The 20,255-nt window shown below is 47.5% G+C and overlaps 2 protein-coding genes across 3 annotated transcripts; one reads left to right on the forward strand and one right to left on the reverse strand.

Moving 5' to 3' along the window:
* Window positions 1–2,664: 2,664 nt before the first annotated feature.
* On the reverse strand, window positions 2,665–10,276 carry LOC100642478 (myogenic-determination protein). Its single transcript, XM_012321227.3, has 5 exons — window positions 9,227–10,276; window positions 8,340–8,688; window positions 8,079–8,252; window positions 6,017–6,095; window positions 2,665–3,187 (listed from the first exon to the last, which is right to left on the reverse strand). Exons 1-5 carry the CDS (start codon window positions 9,559–9,561, stop codon window positions 3,051–3,053), a joined length of 1,074 nt encoding a protein of 357 aa, XP_012176617.2. The 5' UTR covers window positions 9,562–10,276; the 3' UTR covers window positions 2,665–3,050.
* Window positions 10,277–12,554: 2,278 nt separating this feature from the next.
* LOC100642595 (43 kDa receptor-associated protein of the synapse homolog) lies at window positions 12,555–19,945 on the forward strand. 2 transcript variants are annotated; one of them, XM_048408498.1, is made up of 10 exons: window positions 12,555–15,005; window positions 15,735–15,951; window positions 16,715–16,866; window positions 17,675–17,821; window positions 17,969–18,128; window positions 18,223–18,423; window positions 18,522–18,620; window positions 18,729–18,920; window positions 19,054–19,272; window positions 19,342–19,368. In XM_048408498.1, exons 1-9 carry the CDS (start codon window positions 14,968–14,970, stop codon window positions 19,255–19,257), a joined length of 1,410 nt encoding a protein of 469 aa, XP_048264455.1. In that variant the 5' UTR covers window positions 12,555–14,967; the 3' UTR covers window positions 19,258–19,272; window positions 19,342–19,368. The 2 variants fall into 2 exon arrangements, with proteins under 2 accessions (XP_048264455.1, XP_003393022.1); XM_003392974.4 differs by having other exon boundaries at window positions 12,556–15,005; window positions 19,054–19,253; window positions 19,342–19,945.
* The last annotated feature ends 310 nt before the right edge of the window (window positions 19,946–20,255 follow it).

Here is a 20,255-nt window from a genome sequence, read left to right on the forward strand (position 1 = left end):
TATTCAAATGAAAATAAGTCCTGATTTAGCTTTCTTCGTTTCAAATATGTAAAGGAACTTTACGTAATAAATAATACATCTCTATTCTACAACTTTTTGGCTAACATATTATGCTTGAAAATTTGAAAAATTTTCACCATTTTTCTTTAAATTATAGCTAATCTATTTGCATATTGAACGTATATGGGTCTCATTTAGAAATTATTATTGCATTATTAAAATCTTATTATTAAATTAATAGTTTGAAAAATGTCGGGAAATATCAGCAGTTGGAACGCATTAAAATTAGAAAACATTAAGAAACGTAATAGATTTTAATCAGTTGTATCATAATATGGTTGGTGTACAATATATATTGAGAAAATATAGAATTCTGAAATATAGAAATATAGAATTTCCTGCAAATTTCATTCGCAAAATGTCCTGTTTTATACCTTATTATTACGAAAATATTATTACGAAAATGGTTACGTAGTTCCAGCGCCTGAACCACGGTTGTATACGCAGATATGAAAAACTGGAAACTGTCATAGCGCTGCTATCGATTTGCTAGACTCTTGTATTTAACGCCATCCTTCGGTGGAAACATTAACTGTATACACTGAAGGTAAAGAATATAAAGTACTTTCCATAATTTTCGTAATTCATTTAGAGTATATATACAATATTTCGTGTTATACAAAAAATATTGTTGAAATAGATGTAGATTTACATAATAGAGTAGAGTTCAGTTGCAGACACGGTAGTGTTGCAGATTGCAGACATAAGGTCGCGCTGCACGATGAGAACTAACAAATCGATTGAAGCGCTTTATTTGAGAAACATTTTCCAGTTGATAAGAACATGACTCACCTCATCCAGGGGAGTTATCACACCTGTGCGTATAACCGGATGATAAAAAAGTTGCTGTACATCGAGTCCGAGCCTGTGCCTCGAAATCTACGTTTCGAGAATCGATGCTTGTTTTCTTATCGTCAGATGGCGACAAGAGTATCGACTACTTGCCTGTCGTATCACGATAGATGTACGTGAATTGTGTCCTCAAGTAAAATATACAGCACGTTTATTTCATTAACGGTAAATTAGAATTTGCAAGAAGCTCATGTCACTGCAGTTAATTTTAAGCATAGTGCGAATTTCGTCAGAGATGTATGTAAGTATGTTCCGCCATAAGAGAGACATATGTTTTCTATCGCGATTGTTGTATCACTTTACCGTTTCCGCGCCGCTTGTTGTAATTCCTTCGGTTTCGACGGAGGAGCGACCAGTATTCAAAGAGACATTCGGAAGATATACGCTTTGCTCAAAGTACGGAGAGTTTTGACGGGTCAGTAACTCCAAAAATATTTATGTCGTCCTCAACTATTCTTACTCCCGCGACATGGATATTTTCGGCTAATGTTGGGTAACCCCAGTACCCCAATGTTTTCTCTCTTTTCTCTTAATTACAGAGATTCATTGTTATCAAAGGTTAAAATTCAAAATGAGTTTGTAGTCCTTGTAAAATTGTATTTTATTATTTTTCCTATATTACAGGCGTTTCAAAAATGTATGACAATTGACGGGAAAGGAAACATTCTGTAACGAGGGACGTCTCTTTGCCAGAGACGAATCGAAACGGAATGGAAATTTTTGATGAAAGAGCGTGCGGCAGATGGCGTATGATTTTATACGTTTGGGATTTGAGGAGTAAATGGTAGAAGAAGAGAAAAATCTAAAAGATTCTTGTCTGAGCAGAATGGTGTCTCGGTACGATATGGCACAGCACGATAATGTGTGGCGGTAGTCTTTAAAGTTTCCGTTCATGGGAAAACAAGGGGGAATGCCAAAGAAGGAGAGGACAGATGTGTAGATGCGTGTCTCGAGGGATGCGTTTTACAGGATGTTTTGAATACGTGCCGATATCGCGACAGAGGGAACACGTTGATAGTCTAGATTTTCTAAGACTCCCAATTTATCTGGTTAAAAGTAGTCTCTGGTTTCCGGAGCTAGATCTTTTGGTCGTGCCGACCGTTGGTTTTCAAAGGCGCATTCATAAATCGAGTAAGACTCGAGCTGTCTTCTTGGGTGAAGAACCATATCGTTGAAAGAAAGAAAGCGAGATGAAGCCAAGAGGAATACGTGTCTATATAATACATAGACCGTGTTTACGTTTACGGTTACATTTCGTCGTCGTCCGAACGAAATCGAGCGTTAGCAACGTCTGTCTTTCTACTATGTAAGTACTTACATATGTGTACATATACCTATGTATTTAGTAGTTGCAAAGCAGATGCACGTGTGTATCTTCGGTTGAGTGTGGAGGGGAATAGCCGTTTTTTGGTTTCCCGCTTACCATTCGAAACGCCAAGAGTCGATAAATGTTTCGGACGCTCCTATAATCGTTGGCTACAATATTGCTATGGTTGCGTGGTCATCGATAAAAAAATGCAACGATAAATTTAATGGATGATATGCACGAAACAGAAGGGGAAGTATAATAAATAAGATACGATAAAATACGGAGACAGCTTAAACAAGAGCGCGCATATCTTTTGCGATATTTAGTTTAACGTATCCCGATATATTTTATTATGGTGCGCATTTATATATTTGAATGTATCAATGCATTTATGTATGTATATGAATATGTATATGTGTTGTCTGCATACACATGCTTATATATATATATATATATACGTATACATGTATATTTATATACAGAGAGATAATTAATAGTACGCGCCGTCGCTGTATCGAATAAAATCGAATCGAAGCGATGCAGATAAGTTATTTCGATTACGATTCAATTACACGATCGGCAGAAAATAGTTGAAGGATAGCGCGTATGTAAATATTTCATTTGAAAGAACTCGTTTGATAACGAAACTATCTCGAATAAAACGATCGTTGAGCGATATTACAGAGAGGAGCATACGTTTAAGCCGATGCATTTTAGGAACTTGATATATCCACACGATGATGCGTTCAACGGTGGTTCCAGGAACAGTAAATTGAGAAAAATCGATGATTCCTTTGGAACACCTGTATCTGTAACACACCGTTGTGTGTCACTGCTGCGAAGGATATCGAAGCGCGTCGGTGGCCCCGTGAGTCGGTCCGTTGATGCTCTGGACGATCATGTTGAGGCGATCCAAGCTGCTTCCACTGAGATGGGACGATTGCGGTTCCACCGTTCCCTCGAATCCTGTCGAAAGACACAAACGAACCGGCGCTAATCACTCAAATCACTTCGTCGCTGACCACTTTGCACAAATTATTATCTAACGCTTTCTTATCTTATTAACATGCTCGCAAGATTGCTAAGAGTCGAAGCTTTCGGTTTGCGAGTTAATCGAATTAACCGTAAGCCTACGCAAACATCGAACGTAACAACCGCACGTGACGACGCACGTGACCGGTATTATTAACGGTATAATTACGCGTTATTGAAGAAAACCGAGTCAAAAATGAGATCCTCTCGTTGAAAGCGATGAGGATGTACCGATCAGAAAAAGAAGGAAAAGTCGTGCGAAAGCTGAAAGCGAAACGGCTTAATTACATCTCTGACGGTCTTCAAAGAGCACCGATTCGCTCGCAGTTCGCTCGATTCGTCCTTACCATTGCGCCGCGGCGACCCGAACCGTTGCTTGTGTTTTTTCGACGGTAAAGAGAAACACAAGGAACCTTTCACTTGGTCCCATTAGCGAGAAACGCGACAACGACGTCAGAAGCCCTTCGCGAACATTGAACGTCCCTTGGTAAAGACGCTCTTTGTTTTCGATCGCAACGCTTTGGATCGCAACGCTTTGGATCGCATCGTGCACCAGCGCATACGTCGAATGAAATTGCTTTCGCCGAACTAGCATAAGAAAAAATAAGAAAACGGTAGAAGCGGCAAATATCGAAGAATAAAGGAATGGAACTGGGAATGGAAATCGGCAGGGGCAAGAGAGAGACGCGTAGTTTGGAAGGGAAAACGGAAGACGCTGATGGGCGACAAGATGTAAAAGTTGGGTGGAAAATATGAAAGGAGAGTAGAGAAAAGCGCGAAACAAGCGGGGACAAGGAAATTTTCGAGAGAATTCTGGATGTGGCAAAGTATGTATTTTGGACGCAGCTTCCGCCGCGCTTAAACGACCGTTCCGTTGGCAAAAGGATGGTCCCGCGACGATGCGTCATACTAATGTACCGTTGCAATATATGGCACTTTGAGGCGACTTGAATTTTCTTATCGTTCGACGATCCACCAAATCGGTAACGTAGTTGCTTACAGACTGAGACTACTTGCGTGCGCTATGTACGGCGATTCGCGGTTATCAGCACAGATCGATCGGAAGAAAATGTATGTACACGCGCGTTTCGCGTTTCAACGCGGTGACGCGATCGTATCATATCGTTGCTAATAGCGACTAACAAGAGAAAAATGACGGCAGTGATACGACGATTTCCCGAAGGAGTTTCCAAAGAATATTAGAAATTTCGTGAAATGTTGGAAACTAGTTCGGTTAAAAGTTGCGAAATATGATTTGTTACGTAGCGTAACGGAATCTTGGGACATTGATCGAAATAATCAGGATCCGCATTAGTGGGATACGGTTCGATAAATCTCTTGGCATCGGTACCCTTCGCGTTCACAGAGAGGAACTTGTTTCTCGTCGTTGCAACGATGCCTATTCCTACCGAGGAGCTCGCAGCTCTTTTTTCCTTGGTTCGTGGACGACTGCGACTTGGCGAATGCGTCGCGGTGTGATCGTGAATTATAGACTGTTTCGTTTAACGAGAAACTCGTGCCATGAAATTCAACTGCCACCATTTCCTTCTCTCCGTGTCTTGCTCCTTCCCTCGTCACCTGTTTCTTCCAAACTGTTGCAAGTCATCGTTACTACGACGGTCGAAAGAAGGGCGAAAAAAGCCGTGACGAAGGAATCTCGCGATTCGACGCTAAATACAAGACACGATTTCATGTACGCGTGTATACGGGTGCTCGTTTGCTCTTACGTTTGCCGATCTTGCGATTCGTCTTCGAGCAAACGAACGCATTCTTCTTCCCGGTGACTTGAATTATGTTTCACGGTACGCAATAGTCAGATATTCATTAACGCTAATTAATCTCGAGTTATTTCAACGATCGAAATAGCAGGGTTGCGCGAGCTGCTCCTTTTGGCTCGCAAAGGGATTCGTTTAGCCGACGGCGCCATCGAATTGGCATAAGTAGATACGCACGCGAATATCCCCGATTTTCCTTCGTTGTCGTTCTCGAACGTGATGCCTCGAGACAAACAGTTTCCCTTCGATTTGTTCGCGAGGAGATTCGCGTAGCGCAGATTTGCGCGAAAGCGGAGATGAGACCGGTGGTCTATTTTAGGAATCTGGGCCAATTAATTCCGCCGTGTATTCGGCAGGTCGGAAAAACAGGGAAATCTGGTAGAATATCGGACGCGAAAATAGCTAGGAAACGGGGTTGAGCGTGGAACGATAGCAGCCGAGGAGGATGTATGGAAGCGCGCGCGTGTACTTCTCGATTTCGTTGCCGGCTAAAGGTGTAAGTAAGTAGGGTGTAGGATGCACGATGCACCGTGAACCATGACGCGTGGCGCGTGGCTTGTAGACTGTCGCGAGTAACGCGACCCGCGAGGGAGACGCGAGCGAGACGCGAGCGGTCGACTGTATCGGACTGTAGGGACGGGAGGACGTTGCATCTCCTCGGAAACTCACGGGTGGGCTATCTATAGCAGCGAGTGTAACCGAATAGAAACGGAGTGTCACTCAAGGGTGACAAAACTCATTAATACCGATCTGCTTAATGCTCCGTCTCGTGTCAAGCATTAATCTACTTAAAAATACCGGTATAACACGCACGATCTACCATTTTGGAATCGTTGAGCGCAAACTAGAGAAGCCGGTCGATGGGTCGCACGCTCCTTAATAGTCGCTTCCTCCTCCCTTTCCACGTGCTTTAGCGTTTCAACGTTTCAGCGTTTCAACGTGGCGTCGCGAACGAAAATTACCGTTTCGTGGATAGAATCTCACTCACCGTTGATGGGTTGAAACCTCGCCAGAGGGTCCGAGAACTGTCTCAGCCTTTCCGTCACGTATCGCGGGGAAGTTGCATCCTGCAAATAACAAAGTCAGCTGTTACGATTATCGGCTTTAGCGACGATAGCGAATTACGATAAAATGGCGAAATACGCGTCTACTTAAGAAACGTTCGATTCCATCGTACGAATATCGCGTTAGCTACGAATGACCAGCTCGTCGTGTAGCGGCTTTTAAAAATCGAGAAACGGAAAACGTTGAACGAAGTTCGGAGCAAGTTCGACGAACGTAAATTATCGATGACAACGAGCAATCGAAAAGAAAGGTAAAATTTCGTCGAATAAGTCGCCGGTGAACATGTTCGCGACTTTCTTTCTCGCGTACGTTTCTCCGCTCTCTGTCAAACGCTAAACACCATGTATACATTTTATCTGTTTCGGCGTATCTATATGCGTCGTCGCGGCCAACTATTCTTAGAGTAAAGGCAGTTCGTCGCTGCACTGTCCATCGCTTGGTATCGCGAGTGCGTATATGCATGCGTACGCGCGTACGTACGTATGTACATAAGTGCGCAAGAACGTAAGTACATAAGTACGTTCGTACGTTTATCGACGCGCGTTCGTAGCTCGTTACGAGAAGCTGCTATCAACGAAACTAGGCGTACTTGCCGAGGGAATATATTTCTGCGAAGAGGGAAATACGTTTTTCGGATTATTTTTTAACGCGACCACGATGGAAACCAAGGATAAGAGAAAAAGAAACGCGAGCGATTTTTTCAGCGGTACGAGTTTGGACAACGGGAGAGAAAACGACTGCAACTTTTTGGGAGAGATCAACGCGATGAAACTCTTGACGAACGACACAACACGATGCGACGGGATGCGCGTTGAGATGAAACGCAAAGTGAAATCGAGGAGCTTTTATCGTAAAGTAGGATACGTTAACCGCCTGGTGCTCGCGTGTGAAACGGCTGCTTTAAATAAGCACGATGTTTGCTCTGGAAGATGGCTTCGCGTCCTCGATGTCGGAGGTCGATACAAGTTGTCTTCTTTTTCAAGTCGAATTTCTCGAGCATATGAAATCTCGAATTTATCTCTAAGCTTTTATCTCTAAGTCTTTCGAAAGCACGAAAACAGGCCGCGATCGACGATCGTTCGCCGCCTAATTTACACGCTACGAGCTTTTTAACCATTTCTCTCTTTCTTCGCAACCTGTACAACGACACTTTTCATCTTCTGTACGATCGTTTCGAGTAACCGTTGGTCCGATCGTTCGTTCGTCTCGTGCTCGTATCCTGTCATTTTCAGTCCTCTTGTATATTACACCTATTGTGTTTACTACGATGGTCAGGATGATTTTTCATTCGGTCTCGAGCGGAGCGCAAAGTAACTTTCGTTTCATGTGGAATGGAAGAAAAGCGTGCGCTAACGTGGCACGAATCGATGCGCAGAATCGAGCTTATATTTAGCAAGGATACGAGACGACCGGTTTGCACGATACGAAATACCAGGAAAATATATTTCATTGTATAATCCCCTCGAGAAGAATCCCGAAGTAGTTGGCTCGTTGGCTCTGCGTTTCAAAGACCGTGCAACGAGCTACGACGCGACAGTTTGTGCGCTTTTCACCCAACCAGTCGGGTTGTTTTATTCGTAACTTGTTAAACTTAATCAGGCTGCCTGTTCGGTTTCCGAGTCGCCGTGTCTTGCCAATTCGTTGTTAAATAGATTAAAACTACCTGGAAAAGTATAAACAAGATACGACGCACCAACGATTATTTTATCGTTCCGGATGTCGCAAAAAGATGTCTAAGCGCGAAACTTAACGTTCGTGCGAGTGCGTCACGAACACGTGTACGACACGTGGTCGACTGTGCTCGTTCTTGAAAAATTATTCGGTCGAATTCGTTCTCTCTGTTTCGACCAAATACGAAATACGAGTAGTTTCGACCGATATGAAAACCGATGCGAGGAACGCAACCTACGTGGTCGTGAGTAGTAAGCTTTGAGAAAAAAATCTTTAGGGCACGATCGATCCTTACGGGCTCCTTCGATACTTACCGGCGTATCGTTAGTCGAACCGCGACCCTGAGCTACGGAGGATCTGTTGCTCTGCAACAACGCTTCCAAACCTTCGATGTACTCGATCGCGTTCCGTAGAATTTCTACTTTTGGTAATCGTTGATTGGGATTGTTGCTCGTCCTCCTTTTCAAAACTTCGAACGCCTCGTTCACCTGAAACGCAGACCTATCGATCGGAGAGGAGATCGATCCGGCACGCGATTCTCGTATTCTATTCGAACGTATTCTATTTCGGCTGACCTTTCTCAAGCGCCTTCTTTCCCGCAAAGTAGCAGCTTTTCTTCGATCGACGGTCACGGTCTTCTTCTTGCAGGCTTTGCAAGCCCAGAGCAGACACCGACGTGGTCCGTGCGTCGAGGCGGTGGTGTCAGCGGTGTCCAGTGCCACGTGAGGATGAGGCACGTGCTCGTTCTCGTTCGACTCGTTGCTTCTTTCGTTCGATTCGATGGGTTCGATCGGTTCGTTCGACTCGTTACCCTCGTTGCTCTCCTCGGCCTCGACGGAACCGGACTCGAGATCGGCCGAAGCATCCACCGATACAACGGACGACGCGTCGTCCGAGTCCACCGCGTACCGCGATGCTCGCGACCTGTCGACCCATCATAAACTTTTACTCTTTTCGTCTCTATTTTGCCTCCTTTCTTTCTTTCTTTCTTTCTTCCTTCCTTCTTTCCTCCTTCGTTCGTTCCTTCCTTCCTTCCTTCCTTCCTTCCTTCCTTTCTTCTTCCTTAGCTTTTATAAGCGAGGGAACGAGTCGAATAATTAGGAAATATCGTCGCGTCACGCTGCTCGATAGACGAGACCGGACCGCGTTTCACGGAGAACGTTGTTCCCAATTGGAATCGTTCCAGGTGGTTGACAACACGAGAGCCAGGGGAGCATCGTCGGTACGACGATAGATTCAAGATGGTAAACGCGGTTAAACGGAACGCGAAATACGAGGTGAAAATGGTTTGACACGCGATAAAACCGTCGACGCGTTTAATCTCGAATTATAACGACGAGCGACGCTACGCTGTGAATTTCGCTCGAATCTCGAAAGAAAGGAAAGAAAAAAAGATGACAGAAGGGAAGAGGGAACGACAATCGTCGAATTCGAATCGGTGAACACGATCTGATTATCGTACCGAAAACGGTCAGAGCTGGCCGATCCTAACGCGGAGTCGGTTTCGGCTGTTTCGACCACTCGATCTCTCGCTTCTTCGTCCACGTTTCCCACGGACAGGTATCCTTGCAGGCACTCGATCGATGGATCATCGGTGGATGCGTACGCTCCTCGACGCCGGCGATGATGGTGGTGATGATGATAATAGTGATAGTGATGCCGATGGTGATAGTAACGATGAAGGTGATGATGATGATGATGTCGAAGTTGGAGGTGATGATGACGGTAAACGTCGTCGTAAGACTGTCTACCGACCGGTTGACACGCGTAAGACACCGTGTCTGTCACGAGAGTCATCGTTTCTCGCGAAGCACGTCGATACGAAGCTTTTGCTTACGCGTCCTTTCTCCCTTTCTTTCTCTTCTTCTTTCGCTTCTTTCTCCTCCTCCCTTCCCACCTCTTCCTTTCCCTTTCGTTCTTTCCGACGAGACGTCGTTCCTCGAAACACGTCTCTCCACTTTTGCCACCGCAAAACTGTAACTCGCGATACGATCGGATTCTCACGTCGAGCACCACGTGTCGCGAGAAACGATCGCGATCGTCGCGAGCAACGGCCACGTTCCGGCTTCCATACCCGTTTTCATCGACGATCTATCTATCTATCTATCGAACGATCGATCGATCGGTCGTTCGATCGGCCTAGCGGTCACTAGGTCGTTCGAATCGTCCGATTCTCGGGCAAATGGAAACGCGAGAATACGCAAACGAACGAAAGGAGCGAACGCGTCGTCGAAGAAACGTCGATCGACGATGGACGATCGAAGATTTCGAGACGATAGGAAATTTTGACGAGGTAAAGACGTAAGCGAAGTCCGTGTAAAGATGGAAGCGGCGCGGCGGGCTTACCGGGATCCGGCGGGTGGCCCTGAAACGTGCGCGAATGCCGCCCGAAAGCTTTTCTCTCGTCGACTCTCGTAGCGGCCGATCGTAAGCGACCACGTTCGCGTTCACGCTCGCACTCGCACTCGCACTCGCACTCGCGCGTACGCATCGGACCACGTTCTACGACCGCCAAAACCCACACGCCTAGCCAACACCGTTCGAACACTTTACGAGCTACGTTTAGCAGCTGGTTACACCCAGATGGATTATTTTCGACGAGAAACGGACCAATTAGAGACCGTGTAAATTCTCCGGGATCGAGCAGCATCGTCCCGCCTCTTCTCTTTCCCTACTCGCATCTAATGGCTGGTCAAATCTCGTCACGTCGGGGTGTGGTTTAACCGCCGATACCGCGTTTCGAATCTTTCCATTTTCCATCCGAACTCGTTCTCGCGTCGCCAATCGCTGCCTCCATCGTCGCTTTCCTCTCGACGATCCATCCTCCTGTTCGCGATCGGCGTCGCAACGCCGAAATCTCCGCTGCTCGACGTTGTTCTATAGTCGCGCGGAACACGCTCGCCTCCAACTCGATCCAACTTTCTCAAATTTCGTTCCGCGTGCTCCATTATCGACTCTCCTCGTCGATCGAATCGTCGACCGAAATTACCACGCTTTGACCCCGCTTAGAATTCAAAGTGCAGGTTACCGTTAACACGGTATAAACATCGCGAGATGACGCGAGGCGACGCTACGGACGCGATCGACTTTCTCCTCCCCTCGAACTACATTGAGCGTATCGAACGAATAAAGCTTCTTCAGAGTCCAGAGAACTCCTCGAAACGAACAACGAGAAATTAATTCACGTGTAATCGAACAGAAGCAAAAGAATCGACGAGAACGAACGATCGACCGTTCGAAGGTCGAGAAAGAGGAAAAGAAACGGAAACTTTGGAGTCGGTGGCGAGAGCGACACAACGAACACGAACGCGCTAGCTACATTCTACGAATGACTAGGATCGACCTTGAACCGGTAACCTCTTTACCTAGATAGCGAAACGACATCGCGGCAAGGGACCGCGCGAGTTACAGGCGACATTTTATAAAATAGGATCGCGAGGTATCGTAACGATTCAAAACGGACGAGACAAGGGAGATGAGAGTCTCGACTTCGTCGCGTCCTTCGCGATAGATCAACGACCGATTGTCTGAAAAAATTTTTCGGTTCCGCGGGAACGCGAAAATCTTAATCTTTCCGGTCGATTCGCTATCGATCCAACACGATCAGTGAGAACGACGCGTGATTTCGATGACCGTGGCGTCCGACGCCGACGCGTGTAGAGGCGCGTATCCGAGTCGAGGTAACACATGTGTATGTGTGTGTATGTGTGTGTGTGTGTGTGTATATGTGGATAGTTAAGTAGCTAAGCACGAAGAGAAAGTTTGACACGCGTAGCAGGGGTGGTGGTGCTGTATCGCACCCCCATGAACGGCACGGTTGTCGTGAAATCTCGGAACGACTCGGAGACGATCGTGTCGAAAACGAAGAGGGAGAATCGCGCGCAAGGCAAACGATCCGGATGGGAGAAGCGAGACGAAAAACGGGTCACTCTCTTCTCCTTTCAGGATTCGGTTGGCTGGGATATCTCATCCGGCAAAGCTGAAAGTTCAGGAAAGGGCAATGCCTCGCCCATTTTTAGGAAAACGCGGGTCAAGTTGGAAGATTGGCGCGCGCGCGCTCGCGATTTCATATCTTCTCGTTCGCGTGTTTCGGCTCCTTTATTCGAGCGAGCGGAAGCAGATTTTTCGTGCGATTCACGTCGGTTCGATCTGTCCGCGTATCCTGAGAAAGGAATCGAATGAAAGGTCGATTTGGTGAACCGCCGAAACGCGCGACGAATCTCTAGTTACGAGAGGGGAAGATCGGATAGGAATTGTTGGTAGCTACAACGAAGGTGGAAGAACGGAAAGCACGTAGGGATGGGCCGTTGCCGGATACGGAAGAGATTCCGTTCCCGTGTGCTCCATCGCGCATTAGTATATGTGTGTGTATGTGTGTGTGCATATGTACCCGTGTAGAGGAAGAGAAAGAGGACAGAATAGAACAGGGGGTTGCAGGAGGGAATGGCAATGATCGGTGGAAAGGAGAGGCGAGGTAAAACGTGGCAGGGCGATGCGGCAGGAGGTGAGGAGAAAAGCAAGAGCACAGTGCGAGGGTGGCGAGGCGAAGAGGGTAGGGTGGTGTTGGAAAGCGTGGCAGAGGGGTGAGGTGAGGTGAGGTGAGCAACGGCGGGGAGTGTTGGTGAGAGGCGGATTGGAAGCGGAGTGGTTGAGAGGAGAAGAGAGGAGAAGAGAGGACAGGTCGGGGGTGGAAGAAGAGAGAGAGAGGAGAGAGGAGAGAAGAGGGGTTTTGCGAGGGGTTTGCGAGGGGTTTGCGAAGGGGTGAGAGGTGGTTGGGAAGGAGAAGAGAGAATCGGTCGGGTCGTGTGTTGCGGGCTGCTGCGGCTCGGGCGCGACAGTTCTACCCCGACCATTGCCGGTTGATTTTCGCGAGGAGGCGATCGCGTACACGAGGTAACGACAGGGAGACGATATCTTCCCGACGGTTCGGGAACGGTCGAACGACGGATCCGGTCGTGATCCGGAACGATTCGACCGAATTTCCGAGCTCCTCGGAGCATCTCGTACGTCGATGTAAAGCGCGACGCGCGCTCTCGACGCTGTTCGAGATCGTCCAACAGATATCTCTCGAGATTGCGTGACGACACGACGCGAGACGAGCCAACGAGAGGGAGAAATAAGAAAGAAGAGGTGGCGAGAGTGGCGTGTGACGAGCGACGAGAAAAAGGCAGAAGAAGGAACGAGACAAGTCGCGAAGGAGAATAAGAGGGAGATTCGGTCGGGGACACGGGGAAAAACCGTGTCGGACTACGATACATTTGGAGACCGTGTTGATCCGGACGAGATCGTTGCCGCTACTGACTTTACGAAACCGAAACGCCGCAGAACGCGTTTCGATCCCGAACGTGTACGACCTTTCGGTTTGGAACGAGCGGCAGATTCGAAAGCCAAGTTCTCCTCGTCCCCGAATCGCCGCTAAAAATCGTCATCGACGGCTACCTTCTCTCTACCGATCTCGGTCGCCATTACGATTACCGTTACGATTTCAAATCGGCTCCTTCGTTTCGAAGTCTCTCGTTCGATGCTTTGATCCAAAACCGCTTTGAGTTTTCCCTTGATACGACGATCGGTATCAAGATTGCGTTTACCAAGCTCGTGACTGCGTCGTGTTAGGCGTCACAGCGTCGATCGCCGCGAATAAGACGAATAATCTTCGGTCCCGCGCGAATCTTTTGCCATTTCGACTGTCTGAAGTTTCGAGTCAGTTGTACGTGTGTGTGTGAGTGCGCGTGCGTGCGTACGACCAACTTTCGATCGGCCTTCGCAGGACGAGACAGAAGATGACGAAAAATGAAGAAAAGAAACGAACGAACCGATGATCAAAAAATCACCTGAGGAAAACTGTAACGAAAGAACCTGATCATCGTAAAAGAAATACGCCGTGTCGATTACGTAGCTCGTTGCGACGCATCGCGCGTCGTCGATCGAGATCGAGCAAGTGACACGACGCGACGTTCTCGGACGATGAAACGAACGAGTTAACAACGCGACGCGTTACGACCGAACCTTTTCGGTCGTGTTCTACCTTTATCTTTAGTACCATTGTGTTCGATACCAAATAGTTGTTACGTATCTATACATACATACATATATGTTATACACATACATACATACATACACACACACACACAACGCGTGCTTCGGTTCTCAGTACGTACGCGAAGATTAGCGGCGCGCGTCAATCTATCTATGTACATGTCTCGTTACTACATTAAAGATTATAGAATGTTATGCGTTTAACGATAATCAGTTTAAATAGAAGGGGGAATAAAACGCTCGAAGCGTGCGAAACACAAAGAGTCAAGTATATAGTATAGTAAAGCGCGAGAGTCGTGACCTTCCGAGATATCGCTCGATGGGAAAGATACGGTCGATCGAGCCGTACGAAGATAATCGAATTGAAAATAAATAGCCAGAACGTTAATTATTTACCGCTTGATAGTCGGTCCCTTTACGCGTGGCTCGATTCCTGGCACTCGTCGAATACATCCCATTCCGCGATACTTACCACCCACCCCTGTGGCCTAATTCTTCTCGTTTCAATCTCTCTTCCTTTCCTCTGTTCTTTCCCTTTACCACTCTCCCCTCTCCACTCCCCTCTCTTTCTCTCCCTGTCTTTCTCTCTCTCTCTCTCTCTCTCTCTCTCTCTATCCTCCATCTATCCATCCTTTTCTCTCTGGTCGTTACCGTAAAGTTCTTTCATTTCCTTCTGGACAAACTCTCGGAAAGCAAGCTCTCTCGCGCGATGCTCAATTAAACGCAAGTACAAAGACTCGCGAAAGCAGAAACTCTATTTTTCCGAATCGCGCGAATGAATTTACTCCGTCGACACCCAAAAACAACTCGTCCAAACTCAAGCATAACGGATGCGTCGCTAAAAGAAGCTACCTCAAAACTAATTTCTGTTTGATCGGCACCGACGCCGACCAGTCGTGAATTTCCTTCCTCGAACGTTTCGTCGAATCGAGATCCGAACGACGAGACCGAAAGAGCCGAGGCGACGAGACGTACACTCGTGATGGCACATCGAGCGTCGGTACGACGTAACGAGAGGGATATGTTGTGCCGTTTCGGGACGACGACTCGCGAGCATCGTCGGAGCAATGCCGCTGCCGACGGGGGAAGTTGATATGCTCTTGTTGTCTGAGAGTATCGGAATACCCATACCGGAGGACGAAATAACGAGGAAAAACAAAAGCAATCATGTCGTGGGAATCTGTCTCTTCGAGAGATTACCTCGGGCAAGTATCGACCAGGGCGAAAAACTCGTTGGAACGGCAAGTACGAGTAAACGGTTCGTTTGCTCGCTCGAAATAGGTTTCGGCTTTCTCTCCGGAGAGTCGAAACGCGGAAGGAAACGGAACGGAAGGGGAGGGGAGGGGCAATTGTCGCGGTACCGCGGCAGTACTCGGCAAGTTGGTATATAGGTCAGGAAAAGAGGTCACAGGTGCCTCGCCCACGGTGACTAGCACACAGGTCGTTCGTCTCAAGCTGGCAAACGGAATTTCGCGATCGGACACGCGCGCTTCTTCAACGCTGACAACCGCCGTAGCCGTAACTGTTGTTGTTGTTGTTGTTGTTGTTGTTGTTGCTGCTGCTGCTGCGGCTGCTACAACCAATAGGGAAGCATCGCGTCGCGTCGCGTCAATGAGATACGTCGTACGCTCGTACGTCGACTTCGTTCGGCCGACGATGCAATCGCGATCGCGTTCCAAGATAGTAGTAGCTGGAAGATAAAAAGGGCTAAGGGTCGCAATGCAGTGGTACGTTGATCCGAAACGTAGATAGGCGTTGGCGGTAAGAAAATCGAGACACGATAGCTGGAACGACGCCAAACTGTCTCCGGTAACCGCGTGACAGAGGCACGATCCTCGATCTCGACGCGGTCGTACGCTTGGTCCGCGAATCGCAAAACAACGATACGCTAGACGAGTTGAACGACGCTCTGAATCGTTGCTGGAAATTTACAGTGGACCGGCCAGTCATCAACTCTCCGCAACCGCTCTGCTAGGAAGTCCGGACGGGTCGCGGCATCCGCTGGACGTCTGCGAATTCACCGAAGACGACTATCGTCATCAGAATTCGAACGGAAACGGCCATTACCAGAACGGCAGGTCCGGCTCTGGTCTCTGGGAATGTCTGATAGGCTGCAGACGTCGCTTGGACCAGCACATGGCTCGGAGACGGGTAAAACATGGCAAATTTTCTATCTCCGAGCAACCGCGACTTTTTATCGCTATTCGGGACCGCCACGCGACCGTCGCCTCTTTCTTCTCCCCTTTCCCTCCTATCTGCATGTCCCTTTGGCCCCTTCCGCCAATCTCTCGCTCACGGTCATTGTCGAGAACGCGAACGAGGTGCACGCGACAGTGATCGCCAGTCACGCTAGCCGTAAAATCGATCCGTGTATATTCGTGTTCTCGCATACTTGCGACGTATATCCAACGATCGCGCAATTGCAATGGCCATAGAACGAAAGCGAAGCGAAGCAAAGAGAAGAGAGGAGATGAGAAGGGAAAGAGAGGTGACAGCGGAGAAAGGGGAGAAATAAGTCAGGAAGGAAAGGGTTTCCGGTTGATCGGAAAAACGTTTAAAACGCTTAAACTCGTGGAGCGTGTTAGTCGCGTTGCGTTTACACGTTGCCGCGTTGCAGTCTAATCGCTTTGCTCCCTCCGGTATCGTCGAGGTCGACCGTGCGCTATTTATGTTACACGGGATCGGCGGATCTTAAACCACCGGTGGAGGAAGTTCAAGGCCGAATCGATACGACCTTCTCCCTCGTCGCTTTAGCTTAGCGATGTTACGCGCGACGCTACAACGAAACGGAGCTTGGAACGCGTAACGCGAACGATTTTGTTTCCGGTGGTGGTGCGAGCACAGCCGCGAATAACCGTTACTCCGCCAAACGAATACGAATTTCCGCATTCCGCGATGATTTCGCTTGTTTCAGGTGGAACAAGGCTTGAAGCTGTATCGCGCTCACAAACAGCAGGCTGCCGTTCGCAAATGGAGGGGTGCATTGAAGAACATCAGGCAACGAGAGGATAAGTTCGCTCTTCTCGGCTATCTGTATCAAGCCTATATGGATTGGGGCAAGTATAGGTACGTATTTAAAGATCGAACGGAATCCATCCACGCTTCCACCTACCTTCTATAACGTCTAGTGTCTCTCTTCTTCCTTCGAAAGCTTCGAACATTGTTCTGAAACGTTTCGTTGTATGTTATTCGAGTCGAAATACGCCCTGCATTCCGAACGAGTAGTACCGATATCGAAGTAAATGGAAACGGGGGTGGGAAACGAGACGGCAGGGAAAGAGAGAGGAAGAACGAGAGTCGGATGAGAAGGAGGAAAGATGAATGAAAAGAGGGAAACGAGTCGGGTTGTTTCGCCGAAAGGCACCCGTTATCCAGGCTGTTCAACCCACTTCACCGTTATGGAGAGGCACTGTCAGCCTTGTAGCTTTATGTCAGCCTTGTAACTACGAACCAGGAAGAGAAAAGAGCTTAATAGAGAGTCTGTAAGCAAGAGACGGTATTTAGTTGGTAAGTCGTCGCGATACTTCGAAAACGTTCGAAAATCCTTGACATGGAAATCAAGCTGTTTCGTTGGTCTCTCCGGAAACGAGAGGCGAAGCGTCGGAAGCCAGATGCGAGGAAAAAAAACAGCCATACAACCGACCAAAGTGTTCGCTATTGCTCTTGGATGCTCGTAACGCCCGTTCTCCGCTAAAAGGGCATTTGGCGCACTTCCACTCTCTCGCCACTTACGATCTTCCTTCCGTTTCTCTTACACGCTCCGCGAATGGAACTCTCGACCTTGATCGAGTAGAATCAACGCGAGAGCGAGAGCAATAACGATACGATACGCGCGATAACGTACACCTCATCGTACACATTGATGTACTTTCAGAGATAGCATCGATTTCGGGCACAAACAGTTGTGCATTTCCGAGGAGTTGGATTCGCCGAACATGCGGGCAGAAGCGTACTTAAATCTGGCAAGAGCGCACGAGAGATTGGGCGCGCTCGATAGGGCCTTGGATTATGCCAGACATAGGTACCCATCTCTTTCTTGGTATTCGCTATAAGTACCATAAGTAATCCTTCGAATCTCTTTCGATTCTCGAGTTTTTTCGTCATTGATCGATTCGTCGACTCGACAAGGATATGAACGATATTATTCTATCTGTACGTTACCTCGCAGCTTGTACAATGAATGCGACCAGTGCGCGACTGCTGGATTGGTCCATCTGACCGTAGGCAGAGTTCACTTGGAATTAGCAGGATTTTGCAAAGCTTTGGAAGCTTTTCAAAGAGCTCATAAAATTGCTCACTCGATTCAGGACCCGTCGTTGGAATTACAGGTAAGCAATTGAAAATTCGATAGCTACGACGCAAGATGCTGGTGTGTCTGTACGTGCGTGCGTCTCTGTGTACCTCGTATTTATCGATTCGCAGGTATACGTGGGATTGTCAGAGCTGTTCTGCAGATTACACGACGCCGACAAGAGCGCCAGGTACGCGGCTAGAGCGTACGACCTATCGAGAAGTTTACAGCTAGGCGACTTAAACTCCCGACATCATAGGGCGGCTCTCCTTCAAATGGCAGCGGCGCTTCGAAAAAAAGGAGAACTCGGCGACGCCCACGATTACTGTTCGGTAGGCGGTAAAACTAGATCTTCCTGACCTTCATCGATCCACTATCGTCCGTGTATCTATCCGATATCCGCTTCTAATTTTCATTGTTTATCTCGTAGGAGGCAACGCGACTGTCCCTTGTTTCTGGAGATCAGGCTAGCTACGCCAGAAGTATACGAATAATGGGAGATATTTATAGGAAAAAATCCGACATAAATGTAAGTACGTGTAAAATGTATGAAAAGCGGAAGAACGAATTATCGTTGCCACGTAAACAAACGGAATAGGTACACGTAGTTGCGTGTTACGTATCGAATCGGTCGTAGAAAGCATTCCGACAGTACGAGAGCGCGATGGGTTCCGCGGCAGCGACCGGAGATCGACTCTGTCAAATGGAAGCTATGGACGGTGCCGCGAGGTGTCTCGAGGCTCTTCGACTCCAACACAAAATATGCAACTGTCGTCCACTCGAATTCAACACCAGGCTGCTCGAAGTAGCTGGGTCGGTCGGTGCGAAGGTAAGAGATCTTCCATCTTTGTCTCTTGGGTCTTTTACTTTTCACTGATCAACTCGCTTCTGTTTCTTTCTACTCCCGTTCCAACCCTCGTCCCACCATATGCCACCGTTCTCGTCCTTTTCCTGGAACGTAGTTCCTTGTAAGAACCGTGAGATCGAGGCTCTCGCGAATTTACGGTTCTCTCGGAGACGAAGAGCAGAAGGCTCATCACGAGAGATTAGCCACGGCAATGGAAGAAGATTTAGAATTGCGATGCGGTGGCTGCAACGAGCCTTTCGGCCTCGAAGCCGATTCCTTGGAAGCGCTGCCTTGCTCTCATATACTGCATGCCAGGTGAAGCGAAATCGAAAACGTAAATTTCCTTCTTCCCTTTCGTTCGAGTCGTTCTCACTAATTTAGACCGCACCCGTGTCATTTACAGGTGTGCGTACGATATCTTGAAGAGACGCGACAAAAAGAAGAAACGTCTGTGCCCCGACTGTCACAAGTCCGTTAGTTCACGATTGTACCTGCATTGCGAAGATCCTCACGGCATGAATACTTTGAATCACAGTTCCTTGAGTCTGGCGTCGTTAAGAGCCAGCAGTCTAGCCACGTTGGACGACTGTCATGTCACTAGCAGCGTTTAAACCTGGCGATACTTTGATTGCATCTACTTACTTAAGTACTTGCGATTTCGTTTTCGAGCTCGATAACGCGCGCGCTCTTCGATAACGTTCGTCGTTCATCGCTAACGTTTCGCACGAGTGCAAACGCAGGCGCACACGCACGCGCAAATGCAAGCGCGCCCACTCCTATATCCCGAGCCCGAAGGTGCATATGAGCGTACACGTTACCCTATTATATTTCAAATTTTCCGGGTATATGGAGTATCGAGCTTGCACAGTCTGCCAATTAAGCGATTAGACTTAATGTTCTTTAACGCGTGGATCATCGTTCAACGTTTAAATTAGGATGAAGAAATTTAAAGAATATTAGCACGATTCAAAAAGACTTGATGGCAATAAAAATGCACATTCAATTCATTCGTCTTTTTTAATATAATTCTCCCCTTATTTTGTGTCATTCAAACTATTATTCGAATTATTGAAAGTAAATAATCGAGCGCAAATAACTAGCGTAATAAATACCGTATGCACACATAGTCTAGAAGCGCCTCGATATCCTTCGCATTCTTGATGGCGATTATGCCACTACTCACGTTGCGATACGTTCCTATTTCGGCTGATTCAAGCGAGAAAAATTCGCAAAATTTAATATGGTCTTCCCATTGGTCTAGTTCTAGCTTCTAACCACAAAGTAGTAAATATTCTATGGCTTTTCTAGGAACGACCG

The sequence above is a fragment of the Bombus terrestris genome, chromosome 1 (assembly GCF_910591885.1).
Source record: "Bombus terrestris chromosome 1, iyBomTerr1.2, whole genome shotgun sequence".
Taxonomy (NCBI): Eukaryota; Metazoa; Arthropoda; class Insecta; order Hymenoptera; family Apidae; genus Bombus; species Bombus terrestris.